This window comes from Mobula birostris, chromosome 14 (assembly GCF_030028105.1).
Source record: "Mobula birostris isolate sMobBir1 chromosome 14, sMobBir1.hap1, whole genome shotgun sequence".
NCBI classification, from domain to species: domain Eukaryota; kingdom Metazoa; phylum Chordata; class Chondrichthyes; order Myliobatiformes; family Myliobatidae; genus Mobula; species Mobula birostris.
The window spans coordinates 98,197,556-98,216,375 of NC_092383.1; the positions used below are offsets into that span (position 1 = coordinate 98,197,556).

General features: G+C 46.2%; 1 protein-coding gene across 3 annotated transcripts in view; it reads right to left on the reverse strand.

Moving 5' to 3' along the window:
- The window catches only part of LOC140209583 (SLAM family member 8-like), a 54,406-nt gene extending 38,213 nt beyond the window's left edge, over positions 1 to 16,193 (reverse strand). For 2 of the 3 annotated variants that reach the window (XM_072277855.1, XM_072277853.1), the window contains exons 1-2: positions 16,036 to 16,193; positions 1,400 to 1,541 (exon numbers count right to left, since the gene is read on the reverse strand). In XM_072277855.1, the coding sequence (XP_072133956.1) occupies positions 1,400 to 1,514 (115 nt within the window). In that variant the 5' untranslated portion in view covers positions 1,515 to 1,541; positions 16,036 to 16,193. The remainder of the gene's footprint in view (positions 1 to 1,399; positions 1,542 to 16,035) is intronic. The other variant, XM_072277854.1, reaches the window with a different exon arrangement.
- Positions 16,194 to 18,820: the final 2,627 nt, after the last annotated feature.

Here is an 18,820-nt window from a genome sequence, read left to right on the forward strand (position 1 = left end):
TGGCTCCACCAATCACGTGTCAGTCCCTTTCTCACCCCTCCCCCCCATCAATGCCCATCATCCCTTCCTCAGCTGGCTCCACCAATCACATGTCAGTCCCTTTCTCACCCCTCCCCATTCACATCATCACATCCACCACTGGCTCCACCAATCAGGTGTCAGCCCCTGCCTCACCCCTCCCTCTTGCCCTTTTCCCTTGGCCCTCTCCCCTCGATGCCCTCAGCTCAGTTGCCGAGTCCCGATCTGAAATGTCGAACATCCTTCTGCCTCCTCAGATGCTGCTCAGCCAGCTGAGTTCCTCCAGCAGTTTGTTTTTTTTGCTGGTGTGGGAGAGACAGAGGGTGGGGCTGCCCAGTGTTACAGAGAGGCTGGTGTCCTCTCACCCCATGTACAGGAACCCCCTTCCTCACCTGTCCTCGGCCCAGGACCCCTGCGGTGCGCAGACTGTCCCTGTGTTACCCCAGAATGGGACGAGCTCAGGTTGTTACCTCGGAGACAACATCCTCTTCCCTCATGACTGAGAGTTGGAAAGACGAGGTGTCTAAAGGCACTCCGGAAAATTCACTTCAGCTCAGCTCAGAGCCTGAGCCATTGCTAGTGTCTCCTCTTTCTCGTTCCTACTCGATCCTCCCCTCCTCTCCCCACCCTGATCGGATCCCACATCGGACTCCACACTATATCCTTCCCCACTTAGGGAATCTGCCCACACCCTTCTGTAGTCTCCTGACACCCTCTTCACAACTAACTCTGGAGCTATGTGTGTGATCAGCACACTTACCAACCGCGCCCTGCTCCCCTGTGTCAGCTGAGCTGCCGGCCCCCACCCTGGAACACACCAGCCCAACCAAGAAAGGACAGGCTTTTGCCCGCTGACCCCAATCAAAGTTCAAAGGTTCAAAGTACATTTATTATTAACTTTTGTGTGCAGTCTACAACCCTGAGACTTGTCTTCTCACAGACAGCCACGAAACAAAGAAACACCATGGAACCCGTTCAAAGAGAGCATCAAACACCCAATGCACCAAAAGAAAGAACAAGTCCTGCAAACGGCAAAAAATGAGCGAATAACACAGAGAACATAAAACGTCAAACCACAGAGTCCTTGAAACAGTCCAGGACTGTTCAGTTCAGTTCAGTTCAATTTAGCACTGTGTTGTTCATTGACTGCAGGCTGCAGAGCCAGACCACCCCGAACAAAATCACACAAAATAGCAATAAAAAGAGTAACCAGAAACAAATATACCATGAACTACAGAGTCCAACCCACAAACCGTGTCGATTAAACCTTGCCCAAGGTCTAAGCCTCTGTCAGCCACATGGAGGGGGGCGGGGGGAGAGAGAGGAGAGGAGAGGGGGAGAGGGAGAGTCCATCCACACACAGGCAAACAGCACTAATCACCTGCTCGCCTTCCGCTCTCGCTTTCACTGATTTGAACTTTGCTGGACGCCTTAATCAGTGAGTTGGTTGAGAACTGGAGCCGATCATGGGTTGGTGCTCTGCCATTAGCCCGCATATTCTATTCTCAACTGCACCGAATTCCCTAAGAGACAGCAAAAGCACCAGATCACTCAGTCGGCCCAAAACACATTATCATAATATAATTTACAGGGTCGAGCACTGCGGGCATGCTATGTTGATGCAGGAATACGAGGCGACCCTTGCGGGCTGCCCTCTACATACTCTCGCTGTGTTGGTTGTTGATCCAAATGAGACATTTTACTGTATGTTTCGATGTACTTGCTACAAATCATCTGGAATCTTGACACATACTGTAGGTAGGTGGAGGGGCAGGTAGCAGGGAGTTTGCAAAAGTGTAGGGAAGGGAATGGCCATACACCTTGGTGGAAGAAATAAAGCCAGAGACTACTTTCTACACAGGGAGTGAATTCAGAAACCTGAGGTGCACAATGACTTGGGACTCCTTGTGCTGGATTCTCTGAAGGGTAACTTGCAGGTGGAGTCAGAAGCAAGGAAGGCAAATGCAATGTTAGCATTCGGTTTGACAGGACTACAATATAAAAGGAATTCATTGGGCTGACCGTATTTGAAGTATTGTGAGTAGTTTTGGCCCACGTCTAAGAAAGCTGTGCTGGCATTGGAGAGGGCCCAGAGGAGGTTTATGAGAAGGATCCCAGGAATGAAAAGGTTTGCATATTGAAGATGACTCTGGCACTGTACTTGCTGGAGTTTAGAAGGAGGATGTGGGATCTCATTGAAACCTATTGAATAGGTCTAGATAGAGTAGATGTGAAGAGCATGTTTCCATTTTTAGGGAGTCTAGGACCAGAGGACACAGCCTCAGAATACAAGGATGTCCCCTTAGAACAGTGATGAGGAGGAACTTCTTTAGCCAAAGGATAGTGAATCTGTGGAATTCATTGCTGTAGACGATTGTGGAGGGCAAATCCTTGGGTATATTTAAAGTGGAGATTGACATGTTCTTAGTTAGTAAGGGTGCCAGAGTTTACAGGGAGAAGGCAGGAGAATGGGGTTGGGAGGGAAAGTAAATCAGCCGTGGGGGAATGGTACAGCAACTTGAGAGGCCGAATGACCTAATTCTGTTCCTATGTCTTATGGTGGAATGCATCCTTTTGCTCCTTTGATAAGAAACACAACACGGACAAACAGGAAATTGCAGCCAGTGGTCGGAAATAAGTGAGGAGGCCTCCTAGGGCATCCAACAGTACAGCACAGGAACAGGTACCACAGCCCACCATATCTGTGCCAATTTTAATTCATCCCATCTGCATGCACATGGGTATCGGCCTCTACCCCATTGATTCATGTGTCTGTCTAAATGTCCCTTCAATGTTACTACAGTGTCTGCTTCCCCCACATCACCTGGCTACACATCCCTGCAGCCCACCACACTTGCCTTGTAACTTCTGTTTAAGCTTTCTCCCTGTTACCTGAAAGCCCTGCCATCAGGTATTTGACATTTCCACCATGGGTAAAGGACGGTCCACTCTCTCATAATATTAAATACTATTCTCTCAGCCTCAGTCACTTGAGAGAAAGCAGCCCAGCTTTCTCCAAGCTCTTTTCATTGCTCATATCTTCTAATCCAGGCAACAGACTGGCAAACCTCTTCCACCCCCTCTCCAGAGCCTCCACCTCCTTCCTGTAATGCAGCAACCAGAACTGCACTCAATGTGGCTCAAACAAAGTTTTATACAGCTGCATCATGACTTCCCAGTTTTCACACCCAGCAGCTGAACACAGAAAATGAGCACTGAGTTGTTCAGAGGAGATTATGAATATAACTGGGGCCTCTTCTGGGGGAGGTACAACCTGTACAGAAAGGACGGGTTACATCTGAACCCAAAGGGGTCCAATATCCCAGCGGGCTCATTTAGTAGAGCTGCTGGGGAGGGTTTAATCGAATCTAATTAAATGTGGCCAGGTGGTTAAGGCATTGGACTAGCTACCTGAAGGTCGTGAGTTCGAGCCCCAGCCAAGGGAATGTGTTGTGTCCTTGAGCAAGGCACTTAATCACACATTGCTCTGCGACGACACTGGTGCCAAGCTGTATGGGTCCTAATGCCCTTCCCTTGGACAACATTGGTGTCGTGGAGAGGGGAGACTTGCAGCATGGGCAACTGCTGGTCTTCCATACAACCTTGCCCAGGCCTGCGCACTGGAGAGTGAAGACTTTCCAGGCACACATCCATGGTCTCTCAAGACTAACGGATACCTTTTTAAATCTAATTTGACAGGGGGATGCAAACCACAGTGATAGGGCTGAGGAAGGGAAAAACAGAAATAAATCAAAAGGTAGTGTGCAACAGAGATGATATAAGAACGGACAGGAGATGAGGCATAATCACAGCCAGTGGGATGACTTACAGGGCAATAGCGTTGTGGTGCAGTTAAAACAGAAAGCAACAAGTAATGGACTGAGAGTGTTGTATTTGAATGCACACAGCACAAGGAATAAAATGGATGATCTTGAAATTCAGCTACAGATTGACAAGTATGACATTGTGGCCGTCTCTGAAACTTGGCTAAAGGATGGCTGCCATTGGGAGCTGAACGTCCAAGGATATACGTTGCATTAGAAAGATAGGTTAGTAGGGGGTGGCAAGGGTAAAAGGACCCTAATGGCAGTTGTATACAGGCCTCCAAACAGCAGCCAGGATGTGGATTACAAATTACAGCAGGAGATTGAAAAGGCAATTCAAAAGGGCAATGTCTTGATAATTGCTGGGTATTTTAACATGAAAGTGGATTGGGAAAACCAGGCCAGTACTGGACCTCAAGAGAGGAAATTTGTAGAATGCCTAAGGGATGGCTTTTCAGAACAGCATGTTGTTGAGCCCACTAGGGGATTGGCTGTGCTGGATTGGGTGTTGTGCAATGATCCAGAGGTGATAAGAGAGCTTAAGTTTAGGGAACCCTTGGTGACCAGTGATCACAAGATGATCAAGTTCACTTTGAAATTTGAGAAGGAGAAACTAAATTCCAAAGTGCCGATATTTAAGTGGAATAAAGAAAATTACAATGGCATGAGAGAGGAACTGCCAAAGTTGACTGGAAAGGGACACTAGCAGGAATTACAACAGAGCAGCAATGGCTGGAGTTTCTGCGGAAAAATGAGGGAAGTGCAAGATAGATATATTCCAAATAAGCAGATATTTTCGAATGGAAGAAGGACACTACCGTGGCTGACAAGTGAAGTCAGGAGCCAAAGTAAAAGCAAAAGAAAAGGCATACAAGAAAGCCATAGCTAGTGGGAAGACAGAGGATTTAAAAACTTGCAGAAGGAAATTAAGAAGGTCATTAGGAAGGAAAAGATGAATTATGAAAGGAAGCTGGTGACTAAGAGCAAAGAAGACACTAAAAGTATATAAAGTATTTTAAGTACATAAAGGGTAAAAGAGAGTTGAGCGTAGATACAGGACCAATAGAAAATGACACTGGAGATATTGTGATGAAAGATGCAAATATGGCAGAGGAACTGAATGCGTATTTTGCATCAGTCTTCACATTCGAAGACATCTGCAGTATACCAGACATTCAAGAGTGTCAGGGAAGTGGAGTATGTGTAGTGAAAATTATAACTGAGAAGGTGCTCAGGAAGCTTAATGGTCTGAGGGTGGATAAATCTCCTGGACCTGATGGAATGCACCCTCGGGTTCTGAAGGAAGTAGCAAGAGAGATTGCGGAGGCATTAACAATGATCTTTCAAGAATTGATAGATTCTGGCATTGTACCGGATGACTGGAAAATTGCAAATATTACTCTGCTATTTAAGAAGGGTGGGAGGCAGTAGAAAGGAAACGATAGACCTGTTAGCCTGACATCAGTGGTTGTAAAGTTGTTGGAATCGATTGTTAGGGATAGGATTACAGTGTACCTGGAGGCACATGACAAGATAGGCCAATGCCAGCATAGTTTCCTGAAAGGAAAATCCTGCCTGACAAACCTACTGCAATTTTTCAAGGAAATAGCAAGCAGGGTAGACAAAGGAAATGAAGTGGACGTGGTGTACTTAGGTTTTCAGAAGGCCTTTGACAAGGTGCCACACATGAGGCTGCTTAGAAAGATAAGAGCCCATGGAATTACAGGGGAGTTACCAGCCTGGGTGGAGCACTGGTTGATTGGCAGAAAACAGAGAGTAGGAATAAAGGGATTCTATTCTGCCTGGCTGCCGGTTACCAGTGGAGTTCCACAGGGGTCGGTGTTGGGACCGCTCCTCTTTATGATGTATGTCAATGGTTTGGACTATTGGATTAACGGATTTGTGCCTAAATTTGCCGATGATACAAAGATAGGTGGAGGAGTGGGTAGTGTTAAGGAAACAGAGAGCCTGCAGAGAGACTTAGATAGTTTACAGGAATGGGCAAAGAAGTGGCAAATGAAATACAATGTTGGAAAGTGTATGGTCATGCACTTTGGTGGAAGAAATAAATGGGTAGACTATTATTTAAATGGGATATCATAAGGTGACAGCCACGGAATATTCCTTAGCATAAGTGGTTACCACATAACATACCCAAAACCATGTAAGGGTTAACAAAGGCGGTCGCCACAGGGTACTCCAACAAAATCCACGTGTGGATCATACGAAGTGACAGTCACAGGTTCACTCTGCACTGGGTGCTGTTGATCAACCCAATTCTGGGCACTTTACCCATTGCTGCAGCAAGCTCCCGCCAGCTTGTGGTCCAAAGCTTGCTTGCTTTTTTTCTTTCTCTCTCTCTCTCTCTCTCTCTCCCTCTCTCTCTCTCCCTCTCTCCCTCCCTCCTATTCTTTCTTTCTGAAAATCCCAGCGGTCTGTCTGCAGCTTGTTATACTGAGGTCATAGTTCCGCCTCATTCAGGTGTTTTAAAGTGACACCCACAGTAAACGAAACCGTGGTCACATAACAAGTCTCTCCGAAGTTTTGGCAACACATCCAGGTGAGCACACGGGGGGATAGCATACATCACCATGGCTACTCTCCCTTCCACCATGCTTACAAAGTGCTCCTTTGCTCTGCTCGTTTGGAAAATTGGATCACTCCTCCATCTTCCTGCTGCCAAAGTCTAGGCTGAAGCAGAAACAAGGGCAATCATAGTTAAAACCGTCCACTGTTGGTCCAATCAATCGGCCTCCATGCTACAGGACTGCTTTGATAACATCAACTGGAATGTCTTCCATGATGAGGACGTGTTCGAGTTCACGGAAGGGGTCACGAGCTTTGTCCGGAAGTGCATCGAGGATGTTGTCCCCCAAAAATCGGTCAGGGTCTCTCCAAACTGGAAACCCTGGATGGACAGTTCCGTGCGAGCAGCACTTACCGCACGACGCAGAGCTTACATTGACGGTAATCAGCAGGAGGTCAAGACCCTAATGGGAGTTATCTACAGGCCCCCAAACAGTAGTCTGGGTGTAGGGTGTAGGTTGAATCAAGAGTTAAAATTGGCATGTGACAAAGGTAATGCTACAGTTGTTATGGGGGACTTCAACATGCAGGTAGACTGGAGGAATCAGGTAGGTACTGGACCCCAAGGAAGGGAGTTTGTAGAGTCCATCCGAGATGGATTCTTAGAACAGCTTGTACTGGAGCCTACCAGAGAGAACGCAATTCTAGATTTAGTGTTGTGCAATGAACCGGATTTGATCAGGGACCTCGAAGTAAAGGAGCCATTAGGAGGTAGTGACCATAATATGGTAAGTTTTAATCAACAATTTGAGAGGGAGAAGGGAAAAAGTGTCAGTATTACAGTTGAACAAAGGGAACTATGGTGCTATGAGGGAGAAGCTGGCCAAAGTTCAATGGAACAATACCCTTGCAGGGATGACAGTGGAACAGCAATGGCAGGTGTTTCTGGGAATAATGCGGAAGGTGCAGGATCAGTTCATTCCAAAGAGGAAGAAAGATCCTAAGGGGAGTAAGGGGAGGCTGTGGCTGACAAGGGAAGTAATGGACAGTATAAAAATAAAAGAGAAGAAGTATAACATAGCAAAGACGAGTGGGAAGCCGGAGGATTCGGGAACTTTTAAAGAGCAACAGAAGGTAACTAAAAAGGCAATACATGGAGAAAAAATGAGGTACGAAGGTAAACTAGCCAAGGATATAAAGGAGGATAGTAAAAACTTCTTTAGGTATGTGAAAAGGAAAAAAAATAGTTAAGACCAAAATTGGGCCCTTGAAGACAGAAGCGGGTGAATTTATTATGGGGAACAAGGAAATGGCAGACGAGTTGAACAGGTACTTCAGATCTGTCTTCACTAGGGAAGACACAAACAATCTCCCAGATGTAATAGTGGCCAAAGGACCTAGGGTAATAGATGAACTGAAGGAAATTTATATTAGGCAGGAAATGGTGTTGGATAGGCTGTTGGGTCTGAAGGCCGATAAGTCCCCGGGACCTGATGGTCTGCATCCCAGGGTACTTAAGGAGGTGGCTTTAGAAACCATGGACGCATTAGTAATTATTTTCCAACGTTTTATAGATTCAGGATCAGTTCCTGTGGATTGGAGGGTGGCTAATGTTGTCCCTCTCTTCAAGAAGGGAGGAAGAGAGAAAACAGGGAATTATAGACCGGTTAGCCTGATGTCGGTGGTGGGAAAAATGCTGGAGTCAATTATAAAAGATGAAATTACGACACATCTGGATAGCAGTAACAGGATCGGTCCGAGTCAGTATGGATTTACAAAGGGGAAATCATGCTTGACTGATCTTCTGGAATTTTTTGAGGATGTAACTATGAAAATGGAGAAGGGAGAGCCAGCGGATGTAGTGTACCTGGACTTTCAGAAAGCCTTTGATAAAGTCCCACATAGGAGATTAGCGGGCAAAATTAGGGCACATGGTATTGGGGCAGAGTACTGACGTATTGAAAATTGGCTGGCTGACAGAAAACAAAGAGTAGCGATTAACGGGTCCCTTTCGAAATGGCAGGCGGTGACCAGTGGGGTACCGCAGGGTTCAGTGCTGGGACCGCAGCTGTTTACAATATATATTAATGATTTAGATGAGGGAATTAAAAGTAACATTAGCAAATTTGCCAATGACACAAAGCTGGGTGGCAGTGTGAAATGTGAGGAGGATGTTATGAGAATGCAGGGTGAATTGGACAGGCTGGGTGAGTGGGCAGATGCAGTTTAATGTGGATAAATGTGAGGTTATCAACTTTGGTGGTAAGAACGGGAAGGCAGATTATTATCTAAATGGAGTCAAGTTAGGTAAAGGGGAAGTACAATGAGATCTAGGTGTTCTGGTACATCAGTCACTGAAAGCAAGCATGCAAGTACAGCAGGCAGTGAAGAAAGCTAATGGTCTGCTGGCCTTCGTAACAAGGAGAATTGAGTATAAGAGCAAAGAGGTCCTTCTGCAGTTGTACAGGGCCCAGGTGAGACCACACATGGAGTACTGTCTGCAGTTTTGGTCTCCAAATTTGAGGAAGGACATTCTTGCTATTGAGGGAGTGCAGCGTAGGTTCACAAAGTTAATTCCCGGGATGGTGGGACTGTCATATGTTGAAAGATTGGAGCGACTGGGCTTGTAAACTCTGGAATTTAGAAGGCCAAGAGGGGATCTTATTGAAACATATAAGATTATTAAGCGATTGTACCCGCTGGAGGCAGGAAGCATGTTCCCGCTGATGGGTGAGTCCAGAACCAGAGGCCACAGTTTAAGAATAAGGGGTAGGCCATTTAGAACGGAGTTGAGGAAAAACTTTTTCACCCAGAGAGTGGTGGATATATGAAATGCTCTGCCCCAGAAGGCTGTAGAGGCCAAGTCTCTGGATGCTTTCAAAAAAGAGATGGATAGAGCTCTCAAAGATAGCAGAATCAAAGGTTATGGGGATAAGGCAGGAACTGGATACTGATTTGGGATGATCAGCCATGATCACAGTGAATGGTGGTGCTGGCTCGAAGGGCTGAATGGCCTACTCCTGCACCTATTGTCTATAAATGATCTGCACAAAGTCATCAAGGCAGCGAAACAACAATATAAGGACAAGATCCAGACACAATTTTCCACCAGCAACACACACAGCTTATGGCAGAATCTTCCCACCATCGCAGACTTCAAAGCTAAACACAGTGGAGTTTCCAACATCGCTGTCTCTCTCCCAGATGAGCTAAACCTTTTTTCGCGTGATTCAATGTTGCCAATACTGAGCCCCTGGGGAGACACGCAGATGACACAACCAGCAGCTTGGTCATCTCTGAGGCTAAAGTACACAGGTGTTTCCAACGGGTGGACAGTCGCACGGCTGCGGAACCAGACAGCATCCCAGGGGAGATACTCAGGATGTGCACACCACAACTGTCAGGTGTGTTTACAGACACTTTTAATCTCTCCCTCTCCCCGTGCAGAGTGCCCTCCTGCCTCAAAACATCCACCATTGTCCCTGTACCTAAAAAGACCAAGGTTACATGTCTTAATGACAGGTGTCCTGTCGCTCTCACCTCAATAATGAGCAAATGCTTTGAGAGGCTGGTCAAGGACTACATCTGCGGCAAGCTACCACCCAAACTGGACCTCCTACATTTGGCCATCCAACACAACTGATGGACAGATGATGCAATAGCCACAGCTCTAACCATTGTCCTTACACATCTGGACAACGAGGCTTCTGTGAAAATGCTGTTCTTGGACTACAGTTCAACATTCAACACCATAATTCCCTCCAGGCTCAACAAGAAGCTCAGAGACCTCTGCCTTCACCCTGCCTTCTGTAGCTGGATCTTGGACTTCCTATCCGATCACTGGCAGGTTGTAAGACTGGGCTCCCTCACCTCCATCCCTCTGACTCTGAACACAGGTGCCCCTCAGGGCTGTGTACTAAGCCCCCTCCTTTACTCTCTGTATACCCATGACCATGTTGACACACACAGCTCCAATCTGCTAATTAAATTTGCTGATGACATTACACTGCTTGGCCTAATCTCAAATAATAATGAGGCAGCCTGCAGAGAAGTCATCACCCTGACACAGTGGAGTCAAGAAAACAAACTCTCCCTCAATATTGCAAAAACAGAGGAACTGGTTGTGGATTCCAGGAGAAATGGAGACAGGCTAACCCCTATTGACATCAACGGATCTGGGACTGAGAGGGTGAACAGCTTTAAGTGCCTCAGTATCCATGGCACCAAGCATCTCACGTGGTCTGTACACACTGCTGTGTAGTGAAAAAGGTACAACAGTGCCTCTTTCACCTCAGACAGTTGAAGAAGTTTGGTATGGACCTCTAAATCCTAAGAATTTTCGACAGGGGCACGATTGAGAGCATCCTGACTGGCTGCATCACTGCTCGGTACAGGTACCGTACTTCCCGCAACCACAGGACTCTGCAGAGAGTGGTGTGGACAGCCCAGCTTGTGAACTTCCCACTATTCAGGACATTTACAAAGACAGGTATGTAAAAAGGGCCCGAAAGATCATTGGGGACCTGAGTCACCCCAACCACAAACTGTTCCAGCTACTACCATCCAGGAAGTGGTACCACAGCATAAAAGCCAGGACCAACAGGCTCCGGGACAGCTTCTTCTACCAGGGCATCAGACTGATTAACTCATGCTGCTACACTTGTATTTCTATGTTATATTGACTATCCAGTTGTACGTACTATTTATTGTAAATTACTATAAATTGCACATTGCACATTTAACCATATAACAATCACAGCACGGAAACAGGCCATCTCGGCCCTTCTAGTCCATGCTGAACTCCTACTCTCACCTAGCCCCACCGGCCTGCACTCGGTCTATAACCCTCCATTCCCTTCCTGTCCATATATCTATCCAGTTTAACTTTAAACGACAACATCAAACCTGCCTCAACCACTTCTGCTGGAAGCTCGTTCCACACAGCTACCACTCTCTGAGTAAAGAAGTTCCCCCTCATGTTACCCCTAAACTTTTGCCCTTTAACTCTCAGCTCATGTCTTCTTGTTTGAATCTCCCCCATTCTCAATGGAAAAAGCCTATCCACGTCAACTCTATCAATCCCCCTCATAATTTTAAACATCTCTATCAAGTCCCCCCTCAACCTTCTACGCTCCAAAGAATAAAGACCTAACTTGTTCAACCTTTCTCTGTAACTTAGGAGATGAAACCCAGGCAACATTTTAGTAAACCTCCTCTGTACTCTCTCAATTTTATTGATATCTTTCCTATAATTCGGTGACCAGAACTGTACACAATACTCCAAATTTGGTCTTACCAATGCCTTATACACTTTCAACATTACATCCCAACTCCTATACTCAATGCTCTGATTAATAAAGGCCAGCATACCGAAAGCTTTCTTCACCACCCTATCCACATGAGATTCCATCTTCAGGGAACTATGCACCATTATTCCTAGATCCCTCTGTTCTACTGCATTCTTCAATGCCCTACCATTTACCATATATGTCCTATTTTGATTAGTCCTACCAAAATATAGCACCTCACATTTTTCAGCATTAAACTCCATCTGCCATCTTTCAGCCCACTCTTCTAACTGTCCTAAATCTCTGTGCAAGTTTTGAAAACCTACTTCATTACCCACAACACCACCTATCTTAGTATCATCTGCATACTTACTAATCCAATTTACCACCCCATCATCCAGATCATTAATGTATATGACAAACAACATTGGACCCAGTACAGATCCCTGAGGCACACCACTACACACCGTCCTCCAATCTGACACACAGTTATCCACCACTACTCTCTGGCATCTCCCATCCAGCCACTGCTGAATCCGTTTTACTACTTCCATATTAATGCCTAACGATTGAACCTTCCTAACTAACCTCATCAAAAAATTCAATAAGATTTGTCAAACATGACCTTCCATGTTGACTATTCCTAATCAGACCCTATCTATCCAGATAATTATATATACCATCTCTAAGAATACTTTCCATCAATTTACCCACCACTGACATCAAACTCACAGGCTGATAATTACCAGGTTTGCTCTCAGAACCCTTTTTAAACAATGGAACCACATGAGCAATACGCCAATCTTCCGGCACCATCCCCGTTTCTCATGACATTTGAATTATTTCTGTTAGACCCCCTGCTATTTCCACACTAACTTCCCTCAAGGTCCTAGGGAATATCTGATCTGGACCCGGAGACTTATCCATTTTCATATTCCTTAAAAGCACCAGTACTTTCTCTTCTTTAATCATCATACTTTCCATAACTACCCTTCTTGTTTCCTTTATCTTACACAATTCAATATCCTTCTCCTTAGTGAATACTGAAGAAATTGATCAAAATCAGCCCCATCTCTTTTGGCTCCGCACATAGCCGTCCACACTGATTCTCTAAGGGCCCAACTTTATCCCTCACTATCCTTTTGCTATTTATATAACTGTAGAAACCCTTTGGATTTATTTTGACCTTACTTGCTAAAGTTGCCTCGTATCTTCTTTTAGCTTTCCTAATTTCTCTCTTAAGATTCTTTTTACATTCTTTATATTCCTCGACCACCTCATTAACTCCAAGCTGCCTACATTTATTGTAAATCCCTCTCTTTTTCCAAACCAAGTTTCCTATATCCCTAGAAAACCATGGCTCTCTCAAACTTTTAACCTTTCCTTTCAACCTAACAGGAACATAAATATCCTGTACCCTCAAAATTTCACCTTTAAGTGACCTCCATTTCTCTATTACATCCTTCCCATTAAACAAATTGTCCCAATCCACTCCTTCAAAATCCTTTCACATCTCCTCAAAGTTAGCCTTTCTCCAATCAAAAATCTCAATCCCAGGTCCAGTCCTATCCTTCTCCATAATTATATTGAAACTAATGGTATTGTGACATAAAGATTTTTACTCCTCATGTATATGAAGGATGTAAGTAATAAAGTCAATTCAATTCAACAGTTTTGGGCCCTCATTTAAGGAAGGATGGGCTCACATTGGAGAAGGTTCAGAGGAGGTTCACTAGAATGATTCTGGGAATGAAGAAGTTCTCATATTAGGAGCAATTGTTGGCTTTGGGCCTGTATTCGCTGGAAATTAAAAGAATGAGTGGGGAATCTCATTGAAACCTATCAAATATTGAAAGGCCTAGAGAGAGAGTGGATGTGGAGAGGATGTTTCCTGTGCTGGGGGAAGTCTAGGAGCAAAGCACACAGCCTCAAATAGAGGGGTGTTCCTTGAGAACAGAGATGAGGAGGATTTTCTTTAGCCAGAGAGTGGTGAATCTGTGGAATTCATTGCCACAGTTGGCTGTGGAGGCCAAGTCATTGAGTGTATTTAAGGTGAAGTTTGATAGCTTCTTGACTAGTCAGGGCATGAAGGAATACGGGGAGGAGAATGGGGTTGAGGGGGAAATAGATCAACCATGTTGAAATGGCAGAGAAAACTGGATGGGCTGAATGGCCCAATTCTATTCATATGTCTCATGCTCTTATGGAGTCTCAGGATGAACGAGATGATTATTACCTGCTCTACCCCTGCCTCCCTCAGGCACGGTTTCAACAATGCCCATGCCATTGAAAACATCTTGCTCACTCTGTTATTGGTATAATACACACAGAGTTGTACAAAAAACAGTGAGATTAATGAACATGTAGAATAAAGATGTAGAACACATCTGTAACGTTTACAAGAATTTTCTGCGTTCACTCTGAAAGCCGGGACTCCGTTTTAATAAACGTTATTGCAAATGTGTCGGAATCTTTTTTAAAGGAAAAGTATATTGTTATTTTTGTGAGATGAGAAGTGTTCGATAAAATTGAGTGTTTTGCAATATTGCTTAGGGCAATTACAACATCAAAGGATTGAAACTGTTCAGGGGAATGAGGACTATACTTGTGTGAGGAATCGTCACTCCCGGGACAACCCGTTTGTTCAACCTTTGTTTATACCATCTGTTTTCTAATCCAGGCAACAGTCTGGTGAACCTGTACTGCACCCTCTCCAAAGGCTCCACATCTTCCTGTAAAGCAGTGAACAGGACTGCACAAATGTTCCAAATGGGACTCAAACTAAGTTTTATACAGCTCCATCACGACTTCTCAGTTTTCACACCCAGTATCTCGATTTCAACATTGAAGAGAAGTTTGAACAGTAGAGTTATGGAGGGCTATGGTCAATGGGAGTATGCAGTTTAAATGGGTCAGCATGGACTAGAAGGGCCAAAGAGCCTGTTTCTACGCTGTACTTCTCTATGACTCTATAGCCCAAACAGAGGAGGCAAGCATTGAGTGTTCAGAGGGGATTATGAAGATAACTGGTGATGGTGGGGCAGTGAATACTGTTTACATGGACCATGATAAACCATTTGATAAGGTTCTCATGCCTCACCACAGAAACAGAGAGAGCCAGTTCCAAAGTGCCCAACTAATGTTGCCTGGTAATTCATTGCTATCCCCTTTCTTCCCTCCTGTCTTTCCTCCAACTCAGCATCCTCGTCAACTTCCTTCCTTCCTTCCCCACAAAACAGCCCTGGACCTGATCCCAGTTGCTGGCTTTGGAAGGGTCCTGGGCCACACACTTCCAAACAGTTGAACAGCTGGACTGCTCCATTTCCAGAATTAGCAACAGGTTGACTCTGCGGTTACAGCCTGAGCAACTTCCTCTTCCCTCGTAGTCACTGATAAGCAGGCTTCTCTTTTTCTGTATCTAACCCCTACCCTGACAGCACAGAGGGAGCTGCACTCTGGATCTAACCCGTGCCCTCGGAATGTGATAGTGTGACAGTTGTGGCAAGGTGAGGGTTAAGCAGATGTGTGCAAACAGCCATAAGACCATAAGACAAAAGGAGCAGAAGTCGGCCATTTGGCCCATCCAGTCTGCTCTGCCATTTTATCATGAGCTGATCCATTCTCACATTTAGTCCCACTGCCACGCCTTCTCACCATAACCTTTGATGCCCTGGCTACTCAGATACCTATCAATCTCTGCCTTAAATACACCCAATGACTTGGCCTTCACTGCCGCCCGTGGCAACAAATTCCATAGATTCACCACCCTCTGGCTAAAAAAATTTCTTCGCATTTCTGTTCTGAATGGGCGCCCTTCAATCCTTAAGTCATGTCCTCTGGTACTAAACTCCCCCGTCATGGGAAACAACTTTGCCACATCCACTCTGTCCATGCCTTTCAACATTAAGGCAAGATAGGTCATTGAAGGTCACAGCTTCCCTTTGCATACAGGGAGCTAGAGCCACTTAGGCACAAGGATTCAAGGCACACATATCAACTAGGGGACGACGACTTAACTAACATCAAGGTCTCGTCAGTTTCTCGGTTGTAGTTCTCATTAACTTTTAGCATCTGCATTGTGGATGGCGATTGATCCTGCAAATAAGGAACTTGACCAGACACAGTTTACCAAATGGTCAATATCTGTAACTGCTCGTCGATTCGTTATGAAAATGTCATTTCACATTACTGAATTGATAAGGTTTAGTGACTATTGTCTACATTGTGTGAAGTAGACATTGTACAGGGGTTTCACTCTCCGTTTACCCCGCTCTGTCTCTCCCTGGGAATTTGTGATGCAGAAATACCCAGCCAACAAGTAACACAGACCCTGGAGAGAAGGAAGTGAAACACAAAGACATGTTATGAATAAAACTCACATGTGAAGATGGAGATGGAGAGAGTCAGGCAGGAACAGATCAGCAGTGGCCCAGTGATCATCTTTCTCAGGGAAGGGTCAGCGGCTGGTGGGCGACCGCAGGAATATTCTTCTCGCTGTGGGTCCCTGGTGGTGTGCAGCTCGCTTGTGTGGCAAGAACGTAGAGGCACAGTGTGAGGCAGAGAAGTGAGCTGGAGGAGGTGTGTTCATAAGTAGAAAGCCACAGTATTGGATGTCAAGAGCAAACTATTTGACGACAGTGTTTCTGAGAGAGGAACTAATTATTCTTCCCCACCCTACTCAGAAATAAAACTCTACAGTATCTTAGGGAGATAATTCCAAGTCAACCCTCCACCATCCCGGGTGTAAAAAGAAACGCTCCCTATCTCTGTCCTGAACGGCCAACCCCTCATTCTGAGTGTGACCACTAGTCTAGACAACCCTGCCAGGAAAAACATTCCCTCTAGACACACCGTCTCAAGGCCTAGAGATTGGATGCTTCAGTGAGATTACCTCTCGGGTTTCAAAATTACAGAGAGGACAGTCACCTCCTGCTTCATCTCTCTCCATGGGACAGAATGTATTAGCACAATGCTGTTTGTGGGATCTCACTGTGCTCATCGCCTGCTGTGTTTCTCTGGATGTTAAAAGATTTTGGATCAACTGAGGCAGGGGATGTAATCATATCCCCTGAGAGCCATTACTGCCAGGACAAGAAGGCAGCAGGGATCACAGTGAGATGGGGTCAACAGGCAGGACACACTGGAATAACATGGCCTCACAGGGACAGGTGTGTGACAGTGTACCCAAGTGACTGGGTGTGGGGGGGACAGTGTACCCAGTGACTGGGTGTGGGGACAGTGCACACCAGTGACTGTATGTGGGGGGACAGTGTGCCCCAGTGACTGGGTGTGTGGGGGTGACAGTGTATCCCAGTGACTAGGTGTGGGGGGCAGTGTACCCAGTGACTGGGTGTGGGGGGGGGGACAGTGTACCCAGTGACTAGGTGTGGGGGGGGGGCAGTGTACTCAGTGACTAGGTGTGGGGGGGACAGTGTACCCAGTGACTGGGTGTGGGGGGGACAGTGCACACCAGTGACTGCATGTGTGCAGTGTACCCCAGTGCCTGTGTGAGGGGACAGTGTTCCCCAGTAACTGGTTGTGTGGGTTCAGTGTACCTTTGTGACTCAGTGTCAGTGGGGAAGTGGCCCCAGTGACTGTGTGTGGAGGGAGGGACAGTTTACCTCAGTGACTGGTTGTGTCGGGACAGTATGCCCAGATCAACTTCAGGAGTGTTTCCCAAGAGCTGGTGATGTTAGAGAGGAGAGGAGGGCTGGAGTGTTCAGGGAAGGTAGGGTGGGAGGGAGGTAGATGTTCTGAGGACCCAAGAGCTGACAGTGAGGTTTGAGGGATACGGGGTTGCAGAGTTGTGGTGGGGGAAGGGGCTCTAGACGTCTAGTGGCAGCATGTAAAGTATCGACCTGGAGGTACTGGTGGTCAAAGTCCAAGCTGGAACTGGAGCTAGGGGGTCACACAGTTAGCAGTTTGAAGGAGCCCGGGGCCGTAGGAACGGCATTGATGGTGGTGTAAGGCCAAATTTGCAGTATTGTGCACAGTTCTGGTCACCGAATTAAAGGAAAGGTGTCAACAAAATAGAGAGAGTACAGAGAAGATTTACTAGAATGTTAGCAACACACATCAAAATTGCTGGTGAACGCAGCAGGCCAGGCAGCATCTCTAGGAAAAGGTGCAGTCGACGTTTCAGGCCGAGACCCTTCGTCAGGATTAACTGAAGGAAGAGTGAGTAAGAGATTTGAAAGTGGGAGGGGGAGGGGGAGATCCGAAATGACAGGAGAAGACAGGAGGAGGAGGCATGGAGCCAAGAGCTGGACAGGTGATTGGCAAAAGGGGATACGAGAGGATCGTAGGACAGGAGGTCCGGGGAGAAAGACAAGCGGGGGTGGGGGGGAACCCAGAGGATGGGCAAGGGGTATAGTCAGAGGGACAGAGGGAGAAAAAGGAGAGAGAGAGAGAGAGAAAGAATGTGTGTATAAAAATAAATAACGGATGGGGTACGAGGGGGAGGTGGGGCATTAGCGGAAGTTTGAGAAGTCAATGTTCATGCCATCAGGTTGGAGGCTACCCAGACGGAATATAAGGTGTTGTTCCTCCAGCCTGAGTGTGGCTTCATCTTTACAGTAGAGGCGGCCGCGGATAAACATATCAGAATGGGAATGGGATGTGGAATTAAAATGTGTGGCCACTGGGAGATCCTGCTTTCTCTGGCGGACAGAGCGTAGGTGTTCAGCAAAGCTTTGCACTCTACTGCTGACACAATGCAACACATTTCCTGACTTATGGCAGTGATGATAAACCTGATCCTGATTCCAAAATGGGCCATCTTCTCTTGGTTAAGAGCAAAAAAAGTAACCTCCTAGGACCAGTGGATGTTGTCCTGAATGGACTGGCCTGGGAAGATGGACAGATGGTCAGAGTGGATCATTTGGGTCAGAATGGAGCCCAGTCGACTGGCCATCACCTGGACAGAGAACCTATATTCTACACTGAGTGGAGTCTGGGTGCCAGTTTCTCAAACAGTGGAGCCCTTCACCATGAGAAGGGCATCACCCTTCTCACCAGGCTTTCTCCTAACACCCTGGTGTAGTCACATCCCAGGATATCCTGAAAGAACCGGAGGCCTTTTGAGAGTCAGCCCGTAAAGCCCCAGGGATTTGCCTCTCTGGAGCTGGTTGAGGGCACTGATCAGTTACTCCAGCATCAGGGGAG